Source organism: Hemicordylus capensis, chromosome 4 (assembly GCF_027244095.1).
Source record: "Hemicordylus capensis ecotype Gifberg chromosome 4, rHemCap1.1.pri, whole genome shotgun sequence".
Taxonomy (NCBI): Eukaryota; Metazoa; Chordata; class Lepidosauria; order Squamata; family Cordylidae; genus Hemicordylus; species Hemicordylus capensis.
Window position 1 is genome coordinate 275111115 of NC_069660.1, and position 18793 is coordinate 275129907.

An 18793-nucleotide genomic window follows, 5' to 3' on the forward strand; every position below is an offset into this window, starting at 1 on the left:
CAGCTTTGGATATTCGGAACTGAATATCTGCATAGGGTTACTAGCCAGATCAGTGGCACAGCCACCACTGGACAAGAGGGTACAGAAGGGGACTGTGTCTCCAGAGTAGGGGTGTGCAATTCGGGTTTTCGGTGATTCGGTTCGGGACCTGCACCATAGATTTATTTAAAAGCATTATGATCTTATGAGTTCTATTTTCAATCCCTTTCTTACCAATTCCCAACACTGAAGTTGCCTTTTTCAAGTTACTGAATGCCAGGTTGATGTTTCCAGTGAGCTGTCCACTAAATATTTCTTTCCAGGACAGTCAAAGCCAATTCAGATCCTATTCTCATATGCAGTCTGGACTTTTTGCTCCAATGTGCATCATTACACACTTAAACTGAATTTTGTTGCCCATTTATCCAGTGTCATTATTCTGCACTGCTTACAAATTCTGGTGAAAAAAGTGATTTCTTTCTTAAACTGAAACCAGTTAACAAGGTGACTAGGTCCTAGCTATAGATTATATAAACATGGACAAGTATAACAGCCCATTCTGAAAGTGTATAGTCTGAGGACTGCAGTTCACTGTAGCCACTGAAGTTCTTTTGTGCTGTCTGCAGATTTTTGTTAAAATCTTGAAACTTCCGACTGTCTAACACACATCCCAGTCTTCATAATTGCAGAGAAGTCTGAATATACAATGGCTATACAAAAATGGTCCAATATGGTCCTTACTAAAAATTAAATTATTAGGGCTGCTTTGGAATGTCTGAAGTAAAATGATAGGTGCTAATCTTTTGGAATGGTGTGGCGCTGGTCTCTCACAGTGCAATGGTCTCTGAGCAGTACTGCATAGTACTGGTATGTGTGGGTGTGTGGTGGTGGGGCTCTATGGAAAGCAGAGCCCCAAAGTGCCACAACAGCAGCTAGAAAGGCATGCAGGAAGGTGTGTGCAGAGAACACTGGGAAGTGTTGTCTCTTCCCCATAGACTCTATGGGGAAAATACCTGAAGGGACCCTGCTGCTCTGGAAACATGCAGTATTGTGTGGTGATAGCTATGCTGGGACTGGCCACTTCGGCATAGCTCCAAAGAGCTGGTGCATATTATGGTATTTAACTTTGGATGTTCCAAAGCACAGCCCCACAAATTACCTGCCTTTGGTTTACTGTATTTCACGTCACAACAAAAATAATTATGCCACTATAAAGCTACTTTAAAAGTCAATGTAAGTTTGAAGAAAGAACATGTCAAAGCATACACATATATTACACAGCGCATAATTAATCTATGAAATTCTCTACTATGGGATGTGGTCAGTGTTCCTTCTAACAGGGAGTCCCAGATGTTGTTGACCACAACTCCCAGAATCCTCAGTTGCAATGGCTTTTGCATAAGGATTACGGGAGTTCTAGTCAACAACATCTGGGAATCTCTGTTAGAAGGAATACTGTATGTGGTGATGGCCACCAGCTTGGATGGCTTTAAAAAGGTCAAAGTCATGGAGCATAGGTCTATCAATGGCTAACAGTCTGGTGGCTATGGGCTACCTCCAGCCTCAAAGGCACAATGCCTCTCAATACCAGTTGCAGGGGAGCAACAGCAGGAGAGAGGGCATGCCTTCACCTCTTGCCTGTGGGCTTTTCAGAGGCACCTGGTGGGCCACTGTGTGAAACAGGATGCTGGATTAGATAGGTCTTTGGCTTGATCCAGCAGGGTTGGTCTTATATTTAAACATATTTCCTATTCTGAAGTTTCCTTGGAAAGTCTTCTGGCAGTTGTTTCAAAAGCAAAACTGGAATGATTACGTTAAGAACATAAATGGTCCCCAAGCGGAAAACATTAGTCATTTTATACTTCTTGACACAAAGCCAGATGACATACTACTCAGAAAATCTGCTCTCCACTGTAGTGCAAAGCAAAAAGCTCAAAAACACAAAACAAAGGATAATTAATGCAAAATAAAATATAAACTTTCACAGTAGTGATAATGGCCACATTTGAAAGAGGAGGGAAGACACACAAGCTGTCCCTTAAGAGTCACATCTTGTAAGAAGCAGATTTTTCAACCAATTTTTTTTTAAATCAGCACTAATTTAGAACTAACCCAAAAACCATTATGTAGGTGGTAGCTATTTGCTCTAGAGGTCAGCTCCCTCTCCATGGCCTGCCATTACATGCAGCTCAGCTGCCAACAAGTACAGCTTTACACTTCTACACAATATTTCAGACTGATGAATATTTTGGTCACTTGCAGTGTCGTGCAAAAAAGGCTTTATCCAGTTGGGGTAAGAGTGGCTTACACCAACTGGCCATAGGCAGGGAGCAGGCATATGCAGGAGTGCCAACTAGCTACTGTTAGCAAACAGTCTCTTTACTTCCATCCTCTGGTTTTCTACAGAAAGTGATGGAAACAGAGCATAGACAGGAACTTGGTGCCCAAAAGGAAATTGGCCTCTGCTTGGAACAAACAGCAGTGTGGTGCAAAAACTGAACCAGTACAAAAGGTACTTAGCAAAAGGCAAACTCCTCTCCCAAATCCTGTGCATTTTTAATTAAACTGGAGTTCCTGACTCAGCACTAGTTGGGGTTGGAGAGGCTTTAACCTTGCTGCCTCTCCTTGCCCTTGCTTTAGCAAAACCTTTGCGAGGGATCCCAGATCTTCTCCTGGTGGGAAGCCAACTCTTTTGGCATCGTGCACAAAACAGCAGACACAAATAGGTAATAAATTGCCTTTACCTTCCATTCTTTATTCTCTCTCCCCACAAGACACACACTCTGTCCACATTCCAGCGCCCAGCGGCCACTAGGCTATTTACTCCCTGATTCTCCTAACTTCTTGATCCACTTCTTGGGAGCTGCCTTAACTCCCTCTGCAATTGTGACAGTATCAAGGTAGCCAATTACCACTGTTTACATTGTGCTTCTGCTTTATAAATGAACTTCATTTCTTTGTTTTAAACATCTTGTCTGAGTCTGCTGCTCCTTTGGGGTACCCTAACATTGGCATCCGCTTGTGCCAGACTGTGGTCCATTTGTTATGCACACTCACAAATCGGCTTTGCACTCAATTTCCCCAAGTTAAGAGCATAGGAATGTTTGGGCAGCCCCCACCCCCACCACCATTCCAGGAGTACTGAAAGACCAGTACTGGTCTCAGAGTTTGTGACTTGCTTGGAATTCAAAGTGGGGACTGCCTGATTCACTTGCTTAGCCCCTAATGCCTAGTGCTCAATAAGGTACAGTGATGTAGCTGCAAATCAGAAGTTTAGGCACTCTCCATGACAGCTTCCATGGCCATGCCCATCCCAACAGTCGGAGAAGCCAAGAAGTACCAGTGCTCCATCCCTGCGCGTCCCCTCTGCTAAGGGGGCAAGCCTACACCACGGCAGACTACTAAGGGCACAAGGCACAGCAAACTGTCGACTTAATTTTCTAGCTCTAAAAGAGGAGGACAGGAAACCCAAGGGAAGTCATGTGCCTGCCCCTGCCTGACTGCGGTAGAGGAAAACCAGATCCCACAGCTTGAAAGCTGATGCAGATACGGACTCTAGTGCATAGAGGCCTGTTAACTGAGCAAAGTGGCAATTCTCTTATATTTAGCACAGGGAGAGCAACTGTTTCCATCCAACCCCAGCACTACATCCCTCTAGTTGTTGTTGCTGGTGTCTATCTTATGTTTCATTTCAGACTGCAAGGCCTTTTAGGACAGAGAAGCATCTTGTTTTATTATTTTTGCTTCTATGTAAACCACTTTGAGCACTTTGTTGAAAAGCGGTATATAAATATCCATTTATAACTATGAATATTGATCTATTTATAGATATATCTAATAATATCTAATAATAAATATTCATTTACATCTATAAATATCTAATTATAAATATATCTAATAATATCTATAAATAGATACAGACTCATACCTTTCTTTAATGTGAGCCTCTAGTGATGTCAGGCGAGGAGTCAGCACAATATCAGTTTATTTCCATGTGCGACCATAAACAGTTCAACTCAGAAGTGAAAGCACTTCCAGTTGTTTATTAAATGTGGCAGAAAACAAACACTACATCACACACCCTTTTTAAGAGAATGCAGTATACGAAGAAAATAACTTTGAAAAAGCCACATCCAGGATTTTACTGTTTTGCAGCAGAACCAGGGTTACCATATCTCCGTGACTGATGCACTTATTAGTTTACTGTTCTACTGAGATTTCCACATGGGAAACAAAATAATCACAGAGTTTGTGTGTTTATATGATCCATGTTTATGATGGATCATCTGAACCATTTGTCACTTATGCACACCATCCATACAAGAGTTTAAAAAAACATCAACTGGGAAAAAAGGAGACACAAAAGTAATTGCAGGAATTTGTACAGAGGAAAAGCAGTGTAAAACTTCACTTTTACACATGACCTTCAGAACCTGGTGTGTTTCCCCCGCTCCCAATAGCTGAAGTTTATTAGGCTTTTTCATGATCTATAACAATAGCTAATAAAAGGAGCATAAGACAAAAACTAAAGTAAAAATGGACAATTAAAATAACAATTAAATAGGCGTTGTTTTGAAAAACTAGGTGTATCATCATTTGGGCAGTACAAAAGGCTTAAAAGAAGAGTAAACAGAAGGCCAGTTGAGGGTGATGGAGTTCACAGGCATGGAAGTACTTGGATATTAGAGCAGAGAAAGGGGCTAGTGAAAGGACAATGGAACGCAGAGGACAGAACATGGAGTTGCACTGGATCTGCCAAAGCCAGGGTAGGCATTTGAGGAAATGCAACAAGTTCATGGAGTCTGAACTGTAAGCCAGTTTATAATGGCCATTTTCCCTTTAAGGGTTCAGTTTAAGAAGACAGAAGGACAGCAATCTCTTTACAAATATGCAACAATATTTATGGTGTTGATGCAAAATTGGGCCCAAACCCTATACAAGTATATTTTATGTAACTATTTTTCAATATTGCCATATGGCAATGTGTCAAAAAGGATATGCGATTCAGCTTACAAATTCTGTCTGGATTGCCTGCTCTTTAAAAAGCCGAAGGAAAGAAATGGGTAATAGGCAAGTCAGATTTAAGAGGCACTTTAGCATATCTTCACAAACTCACGCTGGGGGCTCCAGTATTTTTAGTTAGCCAGGCTTTGAGTAGAAGCCTGGTGTGTTGCTTTGTTCGACCACATTCATTTAATGTGAGTTGTTCTGTCCTAGGACACCCTTTCCCCTCCTTGCGTCAACAGTGGGAGAGAGAAGTGGTTTTGGCTACAGAGTTCTGGGAAGGAGACTGAGGTGTGGAAAAAAAGCCATAGAGAAGAAGGCGGCAGTGCTCAAAGCAAGAAATGTCCAAAGCATGAACCCATGTTTTGAATGAAGAGGTTAAAAGGGCTGAAATTTGCTATGTTGTTCAAAGATAAGTGGCATGAATTGAGGAGCTGAACACAGAAAGAATCTGAGACAAAACCAAGATTTCATGCCTGGTTTACAGGGTCAGTGGTGACACTATCCGTGGAAACGAATCAACAAGACAAAGGCTTAGAGGAAAGAGGGGCAGTTCAGTCACATATACTGTGTCTGAGATGGTGGTGAGATGTTCAAAAAGTTAACTGGAGATACAGGGCTGGATGGAGGGAAAGAGCTCTGGGGTTACAAACATTAAGTGAAATCTTTTTAGAAATACTTAAAATGATCATAAATGGGGGCATACAGTAATGCTTAGGCTGCAAAATCTTCCTCAGACAACTGAGCATTTACTAGCACCAATAAAATCGTTCTGGTAACTGAAACATGCTTAATAGCAAAGAAAGCATCACTTGCAGCAACAGGAGCTGGACTACTGTTATGTTAGTCACAGTAATCATGCTGTTAAAACATCAAATGGCTAAAAGACTATTTCAGTTTTGAGTATTTTTAACACAACTTCAGCCTCAAGTTCACTTAAACGTTCTCTCATTCTCTTGCCTGAGGATGCATCAGTTTGGAAACGAAGAATTCTAGAGTACTCTCTATTCAGTAAGACGACTTTGTTCATTGAGGAGCACAATGAGGTAATACAGATTCTTCTAACAATGCTTGGGAAAGTGCTGCCCTGGATTTTAACATTTTGGGGTCCTCTTTGCATTGAATTACTTGCCTTGCCAATGACTGCTCATTATATGCAACCATGCCCATTAAGCATGGCTTAAATTTAAACTAAGAAATAATTTTCACTACAAGACTGCAAATTCATATGGTTGTTATTTAACAGATGACGGGAAGAGAGCTGGTCTTGTGGTAGCAAGCATGACTTGTCCCCTTAAGCTAAGCAGGGTCTGCCCTGGTTGCATACAAAAGGGAGACTAGAATGTGAGCACTGTAAGATATTCCCCTTAGGTGCTGGAGCCACTCTGGGAAGAGCATCTAGGCTCCAAGTTCCTTCCCTGGCATCTCCAAGATAGGAAAAGATTTTTTTATAGGACAAGATTTTTTTTATTGAACCAACAAACTACCAAAGCATACAGTACATTGCCAAAGCACAATTATATACAAAGTGGTTGTTTGTACATGATATATCTACAAAGATTTACACACAAGGATTTGGAAACCCACAAGGTTATGAAGTATATGCAGGTAGTACTGTAACTCGGGGGTGGGGGATTTCAAGGCACATCAGGTAATCGGTGGGGGGGGGTTACGTTCGACGTCCATTTCCACAATTTGTCCCATTGCTGATAGGGCTGAGAGAGATTCCTGCCTGCAACCTTGGAGAAGCCGCTGCCAGTCCGTGTAGACAATACTGAGCGAGATGGACCAATGGTCTGACTCAGTATATGGCAACTTCCTATGTTCCTATGACCGATGGGTCAGCTAATGATGTTTTCTAAACCAGTTCTTTTGAAAATATCTCTCAGACATGAGCTTTGGCATGCATGGCCAACACTATAGGCCAGGACTACCCAATTTTGGCCCTCCAACTCCCATCATTCCCAGTCACAGTGGACAATAGTAAAGGATTATAGGAGTTCTAGTCCAACATCTGAAAGGCAGCCAAAGTTGTGCAGCCCTGATACTTAAAAAACCCTAAACTAAAAAACCTAAGACCCTAAAAAACCACAAACCATTCACAATAAGAAAACAGAAATAAGTGACAATGTTTTAGACATAACATATACTACCCACAAGGTTTCTGTATAGAGTTCTTTCTGGCATCTAAGTAATACATGTTTTATGACATGCATGTACTGAACATAAGTAGTATATAAGAAAGCAATTCTCCCATTTGCCTGTAACACTCTCCATCAGCTTCCTTCAGCCATGAACCAGAAATATAATCCTGTTCCTTATGCTGCATGTTTTTAAACATAAACAATCTTGTCATGCACATCAGACTTCTTTGATGTTCCTTGTATCAGACAAGCTGAGTTTATCTGTAGCATCAGCAACAGGCTAGACCTCTTCACATTACAAAGCAACCATTAGGTGCCAAGCTCTTGACAAGCTCCATCTCAGTTATAAAAACAAATCATATTAACCATCAGCACAGCTGGATCTCTGAGCAGTCTTCGTGGAGAAGTCAATACATGACATGGTTTCAGCTTGCCCTATCACACCTTCAGTAATGTTTCAAAATAAGCATTATGCAGTTCTTTAAGACACTTTAGGGGAAACCTTCCTGCTGCCGTTGAGCAAGGAGAACATTCATATTAGAGTTTTGTAAGCTTTTTATAATGGGACAAGCTTGTCAACTTTAGTCAGTATCTTTAGTCAACTTGTCAACTTTAGTCAGTTATCTTTAGTCAACTTTAGTCAGTTTTGTCTCTGTACCAAACTCACCGGTTGGATTCACCTCTTGATTCAAAACCAGGGTGGATTTGATTTAAATCAAACTGATTTAAATCACGATTTAAATCACTAGCAGGGTGGATAAAAATCAAAAAAATCCAATTTAAATAAAAAAAATTGGATTTTTTTGATTTAAATCGGATTTTTTTTAATTTAAATCGGATTTTTTTGATTTAAATCGGATTTTTTTTATTTTTATCCACCTGCTAGTGATTTAAATCGTGATTTAAATCGTGATTTAAATCAGTTTGATTTAAATCAAATCCACCCTGTTCGAAACCCTTTCATTTATGCCAATTTGATCATAAGAACAATGATACTGAGCCAAATTAGCTCAGCTAATTCATCTAGCTTAGCTCTCCAAACTGGCCAAATCGCACCATGGGCAGGAAAGAAGTTAAAAGCAGGCCATGATAGCAGCAGCTATCCCCTCGTGCAGAGGCTGCTTCTATATGGCGAATCATTCATTCGAGTTTCCATATTCTCATATGAACATATAAAGCTGCCTTATGCAGAGTCAGAACAGTGATCCTTTTACATTACTATCGGTTACTATAACTCCTGCTTACTGAGCAAAGAGGCACCTTTTAAAGGGGTGATTCTCTTATATTTAGCAGGGGGAGAGCAATCTGTCCCTATCCAACCCCAGTCACTTCTATCTCAGCCTAACCTACATCACAGGATTGTTGTGGGAATAAACATAACCAGGTGTGGAGGGAGGCCCTGCCCCCTGCATCAGTGTCTGATGTCTAACGCTGGGAGCGATTAGCTATGCTGCCCCGCATCTGATGTCAGACACAGGGGACATGTCCGGGGTGCAAGGCACAGCCCCTGAGGGGCAGCGGCCCGGATTCTTTGCACCCGCTTGCTCAATGGTGGCTCTGCCTCTGAACATAACCATGTACCCTGTTCTGGCTCTTTGGAGGGAGAGCGGGACATAAATGTAAAAACAAACAAGTATCTCCGGTGGTTGTTGCTGGTGTCCACCTTATTTCCTTTTAAAGTGCAAGCGTGGTGTAGTGGTTAGACTAGGACTAGGACCGGGGAGGCCTGAGTTGAAATCCCCATTCAGCCATGAGACTTGCTGGGTGACTCTGGGCCATTCACTTCTCTCTCAGCCTAACCTACTTCACAGGGTTGTCGTGGGGGAAAACTTAAGTATGTAGCACACCACTCTGGTCTCCTTGGAGGAAGAGCAGGATATATATATTTTTTTAAGCCTTTTAGGGGCAGGCAACCATCTTTATTTATTTATCTACGTAAACCATGTTGAGCACTTTTGCTGAAAAGCAGTATGTAAATATATACTAGTAGTGTCTGTGACTGGCAGCAGGGACACAGGTGGAGGAGGCCTTTATAGTCTTGCTTCCTATTTTTTAACTGATGGAAGATCGAGAGACTGAACCAGGGACATTCTGCCTACAGAACATGTGCTCTTCCACAGAACTATTCGTATGTATGTATGTATTTATACTTTTATATAGTGTATCTTGCTCTTCCATCAAGGAGCCCAGAGCAGTGTACATGGTTATGTTGTGAAGATTCACAACAACCCTGTGAGGTAGGTTAGGCTGAGAGATACATAACTGGCCCAGAGTCACCCAGTGAGCTCCACGACCGAATGGGGATTGGAACTCAGCTCTTCCCGGTCCTAGTCCAACACTCTAACCACTACACCAGGCTGGCATAGTGGTTAGAGTGTCTCCCTTCCCTAACTATTCTTCTCCCTTCTGTCTCCCCCTTACTTTCGCTATTGGCTTCTCACTGGCAGGAGAAAGTGCCTTGAGCATGTAGGCTGAAGGTTTAAATCTTCCCAGAGTCTCACCAGCAAAGGAGCGGAAAGGTGGCAACAGCGCGTCATATCACCAATATCCTTTTGAGGGGCGGTCAATCAGACACCCACCCACTCTCAAAAGCGTGCTCCGGCATGCCAGGATGAAGACAACTGCACAGACTACTACGCATGGCTATGCCACTTACTGTTCATGTTTGAAAATAAGCCTTGAAGGCAGTCTATTAAGTGTAATGCTGCCACGAGGCAGCAGAGGCTGAGCTTCCTGTGGAAAGCGCAGAGCTCCGGCTCCCTGGGAGAAGGAGGAGGAATCTGTCAGTCATCACATTTATCTTTGTAAAAGCACTCCATATTAGGGATGTGCACAGCTGGCGATTCTGCCAGTTCAAAGGCGGGGGGGATACCTTTAAGAGCAGGAGAGGGTGCGCCCATGCGCTGGGCACTTCCACTAACTTCCGGCTGAGGACGACACCGGGGTGGCAGGGAGGTATGCTGCTGCCCCGATGGGGACTTTAAAACTGAGTGCCAGCGGGGGATATGCGGCGGGAGGGGTAAGGGCACCCTCCCCCACCCTTAAAGGTATGCCCCCCTCCACCTTCGAACCACCCCCTGCTGGCTCCGTGCACATCTCTACACCATATGGTGTCACCCTGGATCAGGAGAGGGCAAACCTGGCCCTCCAGCTGTTGTTGAACCAAAACTCATCTCCTACCAAACCCAGCCACAATGTACTGTGACTGGGGATGATGGGCATTGTAGTTCAACCACTGCTGGAGGGCCAGGTTTGCCCACCCTTGCCCCAGATTATTGTTCAAAAACTTCAGTCAGAACAGGGGTTCTTAAAGCCGAGTCCCTAGATGATGTTAGACTACAACTCCCATCAGCCACAATGGCTTTTGGCCACTGTGGCTGATGGGAGTTGTAGTCCAGCAGCATCTGGCGACCCAGGTTTGAGTACCCCTGAGTTAGGACATGTAGGCTTACTTCTAAATTGGTGATGTGGGGCCAATCAGTGCCCAAATAGGAGATCCAGACAAAGAGCAGCATGGAAGTGTGATTAAGAAATAAAACAGGGGCAGGAATCAGGGGCATTGGACAGGCTTCCTATAAGTCTTCTAGGCACACTCAAAATGCTGGTTTTGACCTTAAAAGCCACAAATACCTACTTTCTCTATATCCCATTGCAACCCTAAGAACCAAGATCAAGAGCTCCCCCCATTCTATATACAGTCTGTAGCCCGAGTCACAACACCACACTATAGCAGGGGTTCTCAAACTTGGGTCCCCAGATGTTGCTGGACTACAACTCCTATCATCCCCAGTCACAAAGGCTACTGTGGCTGGGGAGGATGGGAGCTGTAGTCCAACACCACCTGGGGACTCTAGTCTGAGAACCCCTGCACGGGACTGCACAACTTCAGCCCTCTCCCACTGTTTTTGGACTACAACTCCCATCATCTCCAGCCGCACTGGCCAATAGTCAGAGATGATGGGAGTTATAGCTTAACAACATCTGCAGAAGGGCTGAAATTGTGCAGCCCTGGTCACAAACTAGCCGAGACCTCCTCTGGTCACAAGCTAACTGGGACTTAACCACTTCCACTCTTTTTGTAATATTCTTCTTCTTTAATCCCCCTTCACCTTGGACACACAATTAGCACTTCCCATCCCCTTCACTGGATCTGTTGTGCTGAATGATGTCACTGTCATTCCTCCTCTTTGCTTTTGGCAGTTCCCTTGGCCTCATTAAACTTTACTACCATTCCCTGTGACACAGTTGCAGCTCGCCTCTCTTCCCATTCTTTTGCAGCCCTTCAAGGATTTCAAAGCCTTTGCGTACCTTAAGGCATTCTTATTTGCAGTGGTCATTGCAGTATTGCCCTCTGCCGTCAGAGAGCCCTTCAGTTTAGGTTGCTCATCTTAGTCGGGCACACCAGCAATCACCGAGCAATAGGAACAAAAGTTCTTTAATGAAGCACTACAACACACTATGTTAAAGAGCCGTTGATATTTTTTTAAAAAATTGTAAACAACAGCCATCTTTATTTACACCATGAGATAACTGTGAGAGGGGGTAGAAAATAGCTGGACCACCATCCACCAGAGCCCCTTAAACGGGAGGATTAAGCTACTGCCCTTGCTTAAATCCATCTGAATATGAATATCCCAATTTTATATTAAAAATAGTTACACTCTGCTCCCTCGCTCTAATCAAATACCCTTTCTGCCCAGAAAGGGGAATGGCAACACTGCACATCATGCCTTTTGTCCTATAACTAACGGAGAGACATCGCCCACATTTCATGCACCGGAACCCTTTCCCACAGAGAGCCGAAAAGAGAAGGAAAGCGTTGTATATGTATGGCACTTCTTTCGTCCAACAGTGGCAGGAAAAGCAGCCGTGGTGCACCTCGTCTGTGTGCATGTGTAGGACTGGAGTTCCTTCCTACAACCTCATGTTCACAATACACTCTGGACATGCTCAGATACCCTCGCGCCTTCTCTCTTTACAGGAAGCCCAAGTAGGGCTAGGACTTGGCACTGAAAACAGCCCTGCCTCACATCCAGCTTCCAAGGGGTTGCCCGAAGAATGACCCCGCGCTGTCATCAATCTTCCCCGAAGGGGAGGGAATGGGCTGCACAGCGCGCCTAGCCCCCGCGCGGGGCGCCACAACCCAGCGACAACCCCCAGCCACGACTTCCCGCGGTGACCGCCCAAGCGCCCCCTCCCTCCCGTCCCGTGGGGCTGGCTGGGTGGCCCAAGGCTGGTAGGGGCTTGGACGGCGCGAATGGTTTTCCCGCTGCGGCAGCGCCAACGCACCTTGAGGCTGCCCCGGGCAGCCGCGTGGCCCTTGCCCGGGCCGGTGAGCTCCGACAGGGGGCTGCCCGTGCCAGGCGCCTCTGCCTCGTCGGCGTCGTCTTCCTCCTCCACGTCGACCACCACGTCCTCCTCCTCGTCCTCTTCCTCGAGGGCGGCAGCCGAGCCTTCCCGCCGGGGCGGCCTCCAGGAGCTCTCGGGCTTGGGCATGCCCCGGGCGCCCGACTCCGGGAAAGCAGGCTGCAGCGGCGGCCCCGGCGCTGCGCTCAGGCGCCGGCTACCCAGGTTGGAGCGCTTGGCCAGGCGCCGCGCTTGCATGGCCGCGCCCAGCTCAGCTTAGCGCACCGCGCGGAGCTGGGAGCGGGCTCACCGCGGCTGGGCTGGGCTGGGCTGGGCTAGCCTAGTGGGTGGTGGCTGCTGGCGCGCGGCGGCGAAGACGGAGGAGGCACTCACGGCAAGGCAGCAGAGGCGCTGCAGCCGCCACCATCGCCGCCAGGAGCGGGCGCGCTGGGCAGGAAGGCCGGGCGCGCTGCAGCCATGGAGTCAGCCCGCCTGGGAAGAGCGTCTCGGGGACCTTCGCCGGCTCCCTTCCACAGGCCTGGTGGCGCTCGCCAGCTGTTGGCGGCTGCGGGGGACGGATGAACCGAGCCAGCGACGCTCTTCGGCTAGCCTTTCCTTGCGGCTCGCTAGTAGTCCCCCCCTCCCCGCCCCGCACCACAAAACCCGGACTGGAGTCTCGTCTCCCTGCCAAGTGCTCGTGAGCCGCAGATTCGCCTTCCTTGGCAGAGGCGTCGGCTCCGCAGGGCGGGGGCGTGTTTGCCGAGGCTTTCTTCTCACCTCTGAGACCTCGTGCGGGCCCAGCAACAAGTGCTGTGACTGTGGTGCAAAAATAGGGCATGGTTGCTTGAGGCCCGTCTATCCAACAGGTGAAGCTGCCTTCTTCTCGGAGAACGTCTTTTCCGTAGGGGTGCTGGCTCCGTGTGCCACAGCAGTGGTGTTGTGTGCCTTGTCACTTTTCCCAACAGGTTCTTTCCATGCCAGGGGAGTAGCTATAATTGAGTGAATGGGTTCAATTATCTCCCTCATTCGGAGGGGCTGCCAGAGAGAGGGGTGAACAAGGGCCCTCTCTTCACTAGCTACTACGCCCCTGGTCTATGCTTAAGTCCCACAAATTTCAGTGGGACTTACAGGGACATAGAATTGCAGTCTAGCTGCCCAATTCAGTTCCGCAGCCCACTGTTACTCTGCCTAAGATCAGCTTATTAAAAACAACTTGTTCCACATTCTTGATTACTGCCTACCCTTGCCCGCTGTCACACCCTACCTTCCACTGTTCTGGAGGGCAAATATAGTAAGGTTCCATTCATGCAGAGGCTTTGTCCCTGTGATAACGGGCAGACTGAAACCACAGAACATGTATTCCTCTCCTGCCCCTTTTATCAAGACATTCAGGACAAGCTCTTACTCTGTTACTGTGCAAGTAGTGCTGGAAGATCAACCTGAGCCTACACCCCGACGAGAACCGGGCCCTCACGTACAACACTGCCAAGTTCTGTGCAGCAGGCAACGCGTAAGATTTGTCGGACTGTGAGTTTATAACCATGCTACTGATTTCCTTAACTGTTAACGACAGACTTTAGCTTGCTTGCTCAGTTCTTTTATACATATTCTGTTTTTAACCCGCATACTGGTTTTTACACTTTTTAAATAAACTTTTGCACTCTTAATTCTTTATGACCTGTTTTCATACATCCTGTTTCACATTTATTTTGTTTGCCTTGTCCATAGCTGATCATGTTGTGATTTGTAGCCTTTAAAACTTTTATTGAGATTCATCTTACTGCGCTTCTCTCATTGCATAAGACATAGTGGCTTTATAAGCTACACAGTTTGTAGTTTTATTGTACCAGTATTTTATAAATATATAACACAATTTTATTGTAGGGCAGTAATTGGCTAATAATTATATTTTAGATTGTGATGTATTTTTAGCATTTGATTTTTTCCCATGCCCTTGTATGCTTTTTATTCTTGTCCTGGTCTGGGACCGTAATAAAGATTGATTGATTGATTACGGCCTTTTCCACTGCTTTTGAGACTTTGCCTTGCAGTTGTTCAAACTTGCACTGCGTTAGTTATATGACTTTGCACTGCTGCAATGACCTTCCATCTAGACCTTTAATTGCTGCTAAAAGTTGGTTTTGGGGGTTATACAGTGCATCAGTAGAACAGCAACATTTCTTAAGCCTATCTCCAAACATGCTGTACTAGACAGAATTAAAAACAGCATACAAACAGAATTGTGCTACAGGCTTACACAATGGGTGATGAACAACAACCCCTTTTGTACAAGGCCTTCTTGTCTCACAGAACAACGCTTTGCATTTTATGCTTTAAACCTCAAAGAAAAATGTGCACTGTCCATAACAAAGAAACACAATCACAGATACTAATGCTGCAGAATTGTGTGGTTACCTGAAGAGCAAGCAACCATGTGCTTAAGCCGGAATAAGCTCACCTGCTGCTACCCAGTTACCTTTTGTGTCAAGTGAAATAGAGAAGAAAGAGAAGCAAGGGGAGAAAGCCAACAGGCTAGATAAGATGTATCTTAAGTGTGCACCGAAAAATCTAACATTTGACTATAAACCAACGTGTGTTTGTAAACCTCTGTCTGGTGGGTAAACACATTAGAGAATGTTGCGATTGGCTGCAGCTTCCTACATACTCGAGGGCAAACCCAAACCTCTGTGTGAAATGGCCCTCAGTTTGTAGTCCATTCCTGAGCTTATACACTACATACTTTCCCCCCAGAAATGTAATCAAGGGAGTCCAAAAACGGCCACATCTTCCCATGCCAGGTTGTAGGAATGGGATCCTCCATTCCCCCATTGTCAGCCCATTCTGGTCCATTGTCCAAAGACAGAGAGTTGCTGCTGGGTGGGGAGAAAAACAGCAGGAGCAGCATTGGCATGGATTATGCAACACAGGCTTTCTTTTTCATGGCTTTTTTCTGTATGCTTTCACTCAAGTGCTGCAGCACCAAAACAACAGCTTGGGAAACAACTGTTTCTTGGGTCTCTTAGCCCCTTATTAACTCAATAGCTTCCAGTGCATTGGGGGGGGGGGATCCTTTATGGGAAGCAGAGGCCTGTGCCACCCCAGCAATAGCTTTCCCCAATGGGGAGGAGGACCCTTCCCAGTGCTTCCTGCATGTAGCCCCCACTGCTTCCCATGTGCCATTATTGGGGTTGTAAAGGGCTCCGCTTCCCATAAAAGAGGTCATCCTGCACCAGAAGCACCCAGAACCACATGGAGATGACCACACTGTGAGTGGCCACATCTTTGGGGATGAGAACTGGTATTGCAGTAAAGTGTGCCGTTGAGTCGGTGCGTGGTGTAGTGGTTAGAGTGCTAGACTAGGACCGGTGAGACCCGAGTTCAAATCCCCATTCAGCCATGATACTAACTTGGTGACTCTGGGCCAGTCACTTCTCTTTCAGCCTAACCTACTTCACAGGGTTGTTGTGAGGAGAAACTTAAGCATGTAGCACATACTTAAGAGCGGGATAGAAAATGTAATAAATAAATAAATAAATAAATAAATAAAATAACAACAACCACAAAGCCCTGTGGTTTTCTTTCAGTAGAATACAGAAGGGGTTTACCATTGCCATCTCCCACACAGTGCAAGACAATGCCTTTCAGCATTTTCCTATATCGCTGCTGCCCAATATAGGTGTTTCCCATAGTCTGGGAAACATACCAGTGGGGATTCAAACCAGCAACCTCTGGCTTGCTATCAAGCAGGGGTGTAACAAGGCTGGAGTGGGCCCAGAGACAAAATTTTAAAATGGGCCCCTTGCTGATACACACACACTCACTTCACATGTGACTTGCCTCTGGGGGGCCCCTTGAGGTGTGGGGACCCCCAGGCAGCCGCCTCCCCTTGCCTAATGGTAGTTACACCCCCGCTATCAAGTCATTTCCCCGCTGCTCCATTAGGTGGCTGGTCTTATGGTAGCAAGCATGAATTCTCCCCTTTGCTAAGCAGGATCTGCCTTGGTTTGCATTTGGATGGGTGACTGCATGTGAGTGCTCTGAGATATTCCCCTTAGGGGATGGGGCCATAGCTCACTGGAAGAGCATCTGCATGCTTGCCTGCAGAAGGTCCCAGGTTCACTCCTTGGCATCTCCAGATAGGGCTGGGAAAGACTCCTGTCTGAAACCTTGCAGAGTCACTGCCAGTCAGTGTAGACAATACTGAGCTAGATGGACCAATTGTCTGATTTGGTAAAAGGCTGCTTTCTGTGTTCCTATGTTAACCCCAGCTAACTTGGCAAAGAAGCACCTTTTAACGTGGCGATTCTCTTTATTTAGCAGTGAGAGAGTAACTGGCCCTATCCACCCCCAGCACAGTACCTCCAGTGACTGTTGCTAGTGTCTATCTTGTGTTTCTTTTTAGATTGTGAGCCCTTTGGGGACAGGGTTCCATCTTGTTTGATTGTTATTTCTTTGTGTCAACCGCCCTGAGCCATTTTTGGAAGGGCGGTATAGAAATCAAATAAATAATAATAATGATCATCATCATCATCATCATCATCTGTGTGTTGCCAACACAAAGGTGCAGTTTATTTAGTTTCGGTGGTGCCAAAGCGCAGGCCTAATTGTTGCCACTATGGAGGGAGCCCTTTCTCACGACCAGTGAGGAAGGACTACCCGATTTGCAGGGAGGGGCCCTGAAAGCGTTTAAACCCCCCCACCCCCCCATGAACAGGCTACCTTCCTTGGGCGGGCAGATCTCCCACCCAGATGAACACCACCAGCTCCTACCAATAGCTCTGAGGGTCGGGGTGCAGAGACATACTGCCCCACATCATCCCGCTCCCAGAACTCCAATAATGCACTGCCTGAGCATGCAGTGTATTATGGGGATCCTCCCTCCCCCCCCCCCGAGTCTGCCAGCCGCAGCTGCAAGCAGACATGGCGGACACACCAATTGCTCAAAGGGGTTTAGGAGAGCTCTCCTAACCCCGTTTTGAGAGAAGGGTTCATATGTGGGCTTTCCACCATGGTGCTGCTGGGATCGGGCCCAATCCTGGCGGTTCACATGCGCATGCAAAACTGGCCCGGGTCCCCTTAGCCTGATTTTCCACCAAGGTGTGAATAGCCTTGTAGTCTCAGGGGAGTTGCTGGTCAAGGCGACTCTGGATGCAAACCTGCATTAACAATCTGTAATTAGCCATGCAGTGGCTGGATGGTTTTGCACCACCTCTGGCCTTTTTTTTTTTTTTGGCTGATTATAAAATGGGGAGCATACAGCTGTTGGAATACAGATGCTGGAAATCCACGGGGTGGTAGCCCTGTGACTCAGTATTTGGAGGAAGTAACTTCTGACCCATCATGGTCACAAGTGCAAGGAAAACTTGCCTGTGGTAACCCCTGTGAGTGCAGTGGCTTAAAAACGCTCATTTGGATCACCTGGAGGAAGCAGCACTTGCAAATGTGGTTTACCATGTTGACATTCCTTCCTGCCTTCAGTTGTACCCTCAAGAGCTGCCCTGTCTGGAGGATTTTTCCTGTGCCTGAGTGACCTGCTGTGGCCTACTTTGTGGGATTGTTATGAGGAGGATTGGTGGTAAGGACTGTAATAAAACACTTTGCTGTCAGCTGTTGTTAGTAATCCTGACAATAGTAACAGTAAGGTAACTAGAGAACAAGCTGTGTGATACAGGGACTGCTGCTAATTTTATGTGTGCTATCCATGTTTTATTCTAGTAGGCCTGTTTGTAGTGAATTACTGTAATTAATTCCACAAGCAACTTCATGGTTAAAAAAAAAGGTGCTGGGGCAGGAAAACTGGAATCCTTGCTTTAACAAATAAAGTTCTGTTCCCCAGGTTCTGGGTCATAGGAAGGTGCCATATACTGAGTCAGACCATTGGTCTATCTAGCTCAGTATTGTCTTCACAGGCTGGCAGTGGCTTCTTCAAAGTTGCAGGCAGGAATCTCACTCAGCCCTATACTGGAGATACCAGCGAGGGAACTTGGAACCTTCTGCTCTTCCCAGAGCGACTCCATCCCCTAAGGGGAGTATTTTACAGTGCTCACACTTCTAGTCTCCCATTCATATGCAACCAGGATGGACCCTGCTTAGCTAAGGGGAGAAGTCATGCTTGCTACCACAAGATCAGCTCTCCTCTCCAAAGTCGTGACATTTTAAACAAGCTCTAGTGATTCTTTGTTCCAGTTCATCACTAGCTCACTGTCTTGTATCGCAGCCATCTGAGCAGCAAAATATTCAATTGTCTGTTATAGCAAGAGAAATTAGTCCAAGCTCCTGCTCAGAATCCATGACGGCTTTTCCTTCAGACTGTTCCTCCT

At 45.9% G+C, this 18793-nt stretch overlaps 1 protein-coding gene across 1 annotated transcript in view; it reads right to left on the reverse strand.

Annotated features, from left to right (window-relative positions):
* ZNF704 (zinc finger protein 704) overlaps nt 1-13373 on the reverse strand; it is a 73531-nt gene extending 60158 nt beyond the window's left edge. Inside the window, exon 1 of the mRNA XM_053246429.1 lies at nt 12417-13373. Within this exon, the coding sequence (XP_053102404.1) occupies nt 12417-12731 (315 nt within the window). The 5' untranslated portion in view covers nt 12732-13373. The remainder of the gene's footprint in view (nt 1-12416) is intronic.
* Between the last annotated feature and the right edge of the window lie 5420 nt (nt 13374-18793).